Source organism: Triticum urartu, chromosome 2, assembly GCF_003073215.2.
Source record: "Triticum urartu cultivar G1812 chromosome 2, Tu2.1, whole genome shotgun sequence".
Classification (NCBI taxonomy): Eukaryota; Viridiplantae; Streptophyta; class Magnoliopsida; order Poales; family Poaceae; genus Triticum; species Triticum urartu.
The window spans coordinates 22,976,680-22,982,061 of record NC_053023.1 but is presented as its reverse complement, the minus strand read 5'-3'; the positions used below and the strand labels follow the sequence as shown (position 1 = coordinate 22,982,061).

At 43.7% G+C, this 5,382-nt stretch overlaps 1 protein-coding gene across 1 annotated transcript; it reads left to right on the top strand.

The window, feature by feature from the left end:
• Positions 1 to 1,277: 1,277 nt before the first annotated feature.
• LOC125540767 (putative invertase inhibitor) lies at positions 1,278 to 2,165 on the top strand. The gene has a single exon (XM_048704332.1). The coding sequence runs from the start codon at positions 1,507 to 1,509 to the stop codon at positions 2,077 to 2,079; it is 573 nt and encodes a 190-aa protein (XP_048560289.1). The 5' UTR covers positions 1,278 to 1,506; the 3' UTR covers positions 2,080 to 2,165.
• The last annotated feature ends 3,217 nt before the right edge of the window (positions 2,166 to 5,382 follow it).

Genomic DNA, 5,382 nt, shown 5'->3' with positions numbered 1-5,382 from the left:
AAAAAAGAACAATTTTGTATAGGCACATGTACATGTATCCTCGTCTAAACAATACAAAAGAAAAAAATGAGCTCACGATTAGTAAAGTGGACATGTTAGTTATTTTTATCTTGCTCTTAGACCGAGCATGTGGACGTTTCATGCTACAACCGGCCAGTGGCGAAGCCACACTTTGGCTGTGTGGTCAATTGACTGCACAGTTATTTTGAGCAATCCTCTCTCAATACAAGCATTTTCCATGCATAAATTAAGAAAATAGTTAAATATTTAGAAATACTTTGTGCTTGCATCATAGTTTTTTTTTTTGAACTGGACATCATAGGTTATAGTGCTGGCACCGCCACTTTGAAACAGGCACACAAACTGTGGGAGCAAAGTAGCTGAAAATTGGCCATGCATACTACTCAAGTCAGGCCCTCGGATTGCCCACATGCTGATTAGGAAGGCAATATGACAAAATCGACTGATAGATTATTTAGGTCAGCCTAAATAATGACTGACCTAGCTACCCCTAAAAAAGGATTATTTAGGTCAGCCATTTTTCGTTGTAGATGAATGTTCTGTCCATTGATCTAAAGGTAGATCAAAGAGTGACTTACCCAAATTATAAATTGAGTCACCTGACATCCAGCCGGCCCCTTAAGAAAATATGTCAACACAAGTTCGAATCACCTAGCCAACATCACGTACTAACTAGTGCAATCTACCTAGCTGATTGTATCTTAACAACACATGATTAGATGGTAGGGCGGAAGGCGAGCTCCGATGCGGCGGCTTGACCACCATGGCTTCCTCACGGCGGTGCAGCCCAAGGTCACCTAAACCCTCCGAGGTCGATGCGCGAGAGAAGGGACGGATTTGCAAGACAAGAAGGAAGGGGGGAAGATAACAGAGGGGGGGGGGGCGAGTGACTGCGGGGGTGGGATTTGAGGGACGGAAAGAAAGGGTTCAATTGTGAAAATGGGTTGTGGCCCAATACTAGCCTGCAAGCTGTTTCATTTCTTTTCTTTTCTTTTTGAGCCGCCCGAGTTAATTTTTGTAGGCGATTTGCTTTTAATAACCGCCTCGGTGAAAAATAAAACCATGTGGTAGGGTTATTACAGGCGGTTCCGTTCATTTGGGACACAAATGCCCGTTTTAACTAGTGTTGCTAGTATAAATCGGGTCTTTTGTTTTGTCTGGATTCTCAAGAAATTATATGTTCAGTAGGCTCTTGGGCGTCAGAAATATTTACTAATATTGCGATGATTAATACACATGGTTAATATGTGGTGAATTTCTTACTCACCATTCTTAATTACATTTGTCAAAAATTTATTACATTCGGTTTTTGTTCAATGTGATGTAACTAGTAAAAGAGTTTCACTTTGATGCATGAGCAACGAATGGAAACGTTTGAAAGGATAAACACAAATTTACAGCGCCACCAATCTAATTACTCCTACGTACGTCTTACAGTATATATAGGTCGAGTCTGAGAGAGAAACAAATCAGACGACGACGACCATGGCTGCTCTCCAAGCTCTCTCCTCCGCCCTCGTCCTCCTGCTCCTCGCGCAGCACGCGCGCACGGCGAGGGCGAGCACGCTGGAGGACACGTGCACGCTCGTCGCCACCGGCTCCTGGGAGGCCGCGCACGACTACGACTTGTGCGTGAAGACGCTGGGGGCGGACCCGGCGAGTGCGACGGCCGACGAGCTCGGCCTCGTCGTCATCGCGGTGAGGATCGCCGGGGCGACCGCCAAGGCCACCGGCGACCGCATCGCCCGGCTGCAGGCCGCCGAGACGTCGCCCCGGCGGCGGCTGGTTCTGGAACAGTGCGCTAAGGACTACGCCTTGACCGTGCGCCGGCTGGGGCGCGCCGCCAGGGAGTTGGCCGCAGGCGGGGACGAGGACATGCTGACGGAGGCGGCCACCCTGCTGGAGCAGGTTCGTGGCACGCCGGTGCGCTGCGACAAGGCGTTCCTCTTCCGGGCCGGCGAGAGGACGCCGCTGACCGACGCAGACCACGAGCTCAACGGCGTGAGCTGGCTGGCGTTGAAAATCTTGCGGCACTGCTTAAACAACGGGGCAAAATGAGCGAGTAGCACGAGGCCTTCTTCTACCTCCGGAAGAAAAATGATCATCTTTCCGGACAGCAAAACTTGTGATGTGCAACAATATAATGAGTAATAATATAACTTGAGAATTTCCAATGGAGATTGTAAAACGCTGTGGTCTTATCAGTATTTATTTATTTCAAAAATGACGCTGAAGATTTTCTCTGATTCACAAAAGTTCATTCAGATCAGGCGAGGAAGGTTACCGTTCGATTTTCACTGACAATTAGCTTTTTGATTGATTAATGGGTAGTGGAATGGCATTAGGGATCGCAATTTACAAACAACTCAAAAACGCTAAAAGTAACAAAAATATGAGTTGCACTTGGGTACGTGGTTGAAAAGAATCATTGAAATGCTTAATTATGCCTCCCAAAGAGGCCTACCCGCATTTTCATTGAAGGGAAAATGTTCCAGAATCTGGGGGTTTCATTTTTTTTGAATGTTGGCAGGAGAACTGCCAAATTCATTGATGAGAAGAAGGTGTTACAAGAGTCCTCAGAGGAGGAAAGCACCGCAAAGGCAACGCAAAAAGAAAAGAAAGAAAATGACCCGTCGGTAGCACCACAAACCCAAGCTCTACCATCAAACGCGAACACCATCAGAACCCCTCGGCGAGATCACCAAGGTGACGCCTCCAAGGAGGAAAACGAAGTTGAGGACTCCACCGTCACCCGATCTGGCACTGCCCGATCTTAGGTTTTCACCAGGAGATCTCACGCTATTGGGAAGGAAGAGAACGGCTCCACAACGATACCCCCAAGGAGGAAGACAACATCCGTGGACGCCGTTACCGCCGGCAACGACAGGGTCGATGCATGATTTTCGCCTGGAGCCGAGTCTTCCACCAACAATCCAAGGATCTGAGGCCACCAGCGCCACAATGCAACATGAGCCCAAAGCAAACACTACTAGAGATGAATTGGTCAAGCCACGCGCAGGAACTCGGCGAGCACACGCCAACCCGACCGGTCCGCATCGCTGCTCGCAGGCCCTGGGCGATCCAATCCAGATCTGGCCATCCTCTACCTCCGCGCGCAGACCTAGGCGATCCTCCGCACCGTAGCGCACAGGAAAGGGGGTTTCATCACCTGCTACTATAACTGTTGTGTGTAAACATGAGAGGTGCGCCTCTCATTACATCTCACTAGTTGAGTGCCCGTGCATTGCCATGGGTTAAAAAATGCTTTAACAAGAGAAAATAATGTTAACCCGCCCCTATTTACTAATAAATAAAAATCAGGTGTAAATGTTAACAAAACACCTCCCTAACTCTGATCCCCTCTATTCTCATGATTGATGATATTCTTGAATCATTTAAAAGCAACTCCAACGTGGTGACCCAAACGTGCAGCTCACTATGCATTTCTGAATGTCGGGAAAAATAATCAGTAGTTTATTATTTGAGATTATCAAGACATTTATTAAGAGTTTTGCAATTGTAAATGATGGGCATTATTACCACCTAGTCTATAGCATATCTTCCACCTAAATTGTTGTCCTCAAGAAATTATTATGAACAAATCATAAAAGAATATATCTGCAAAGAGAGAGTAATGCAAGTACCATCACAATGGAACAATTAAGGATATGAACGAATACCTTGTGTTAACTATTCAAAAATTGCAAAGGATTATATGCGATTCATAAATAGTAGTCACCAAGAGTTGTTATTCTGAAAATTAAGTGGACTGATTTTATTTCTCTATAGGAAAGACATTTGAACTTATACAGACTAAAATGCCGCCGAAGACTGCCATCACCTCACAAGCTATATGGATTTGAATCATCCACGAGGTCATAGAAATTGCCATAAAAAATACAAAAATACACAGAACTACCTACTTGATAACAACACAAAAATAATATTGGAACACTTTAACACAAAGCCACACAGATCATGAGTGCATTCACATCAGTAAATAAAATTACTTAAAGCATGATCATAGTTACAGCATGAACAAGAAATGTTGTCGTATCAATTAGGTGCAGAGCCGTTAGATCAGAAGAACACGACCAAGAACCATGTGTGTAACACTTAAAATCAATATAGTACATGTATATGAAATCCAATCCATATTACAATACATCATAGCATGTATATACAAGCAAGGAAGTGAAAGAGAAGTCAATACTTGTCAGGAACAGATAAGACAACGAACGGTAAGGGCAGAGCTACAGAGGTTATGAGGGTATATGCGACAAGGTGCATGAGAGGAATACCATGATATTTACTTTAACTTGCAGATCTCCCATCCACTTTAGTGTACAACAGCCAAAGCACTAAGAACGAGAAAACATTCATTCCCTGCGTCTCCTATCTGGTCGCTGCCACCGTTGTTCACCTTGCTCCAGTAAATCTCTCCTCCCATGGCTCACATTTTCTTCAGCTCGTCCTCAGTCTATGTAGTACCAGATCAATGGCTTCCCAAAGAGTATACAACAAAACCATCAGTTAACTACTTTACATCGGTAAAGAAGTATAACCAGTGGAAACTCAATGTATTGGTGGCGTATCTTCATGAGGTAGGCAGAGGAGAGGCCTAACATGGCGAAGAACCTTGCCATTGACACCTTTGACATGACCATCTCCGTCTAAAAGGGGAAACATCGACATGGCAACCTGTCAAGTAGCATTAAGAAGCTAGCATTCTAGGCTCCGGCCTTGTGTCAAACATTTAAATTATGAACAATGACAATTTCATCTCACAGTCAATATCTGCAGTTTTTAGACGTGGAAAAGAAAGAAAAAGAGAGAGAATCACTTACATAACATCATGCAAACAGAGGTAAATAATCATTAGCAAAAAAATTCTGAACACTTACATAACTATGAAGCTTTCTTGAATGATTTCTCTCTAGCCTTTGAGAGGAAAAGCAGGATAACGAAAAGTCAGTACGAGCCTTGAAATCACACATCAATTTCTAACTAAAGGCATGAAAAGCTAGCATTTAAATCTTCTTGTATAGGTAACTCATTATTTATTATTAAGTAACATCAGGTTGTAAAGATGGTTCTAGGGTTATTCTTACAGTTCTGCATTATAGAAAATTATCTCGCAAATATGGAACTTCCCTTGTACAACAGTCAGTTTTAATGTTGGGTAGATATCCAAACCAAAAAAATTGAAGCCAAACACAAGGATTTACTCCAACTTCTTCCTGTAATCCAGAAGCAGTCGCTGAACAATGCAACATGAGCATCACACGAAGGACAAATAGTAAATTGTTAAGGAAAAAAGGGGCATCAAATTATAAAAATTCAACAATTAAAACATGGTAA

What these genes read in the sequence shown, in the direction of transcription:
- LOC125540767 (XM_048704332.1), top strand. Translation starts at nt 1,507, where the DNA reads ATGGCTGCTCTCCAAGCTCTCTCCTCCGCCCTCGTCCTCCTGCTCCTC.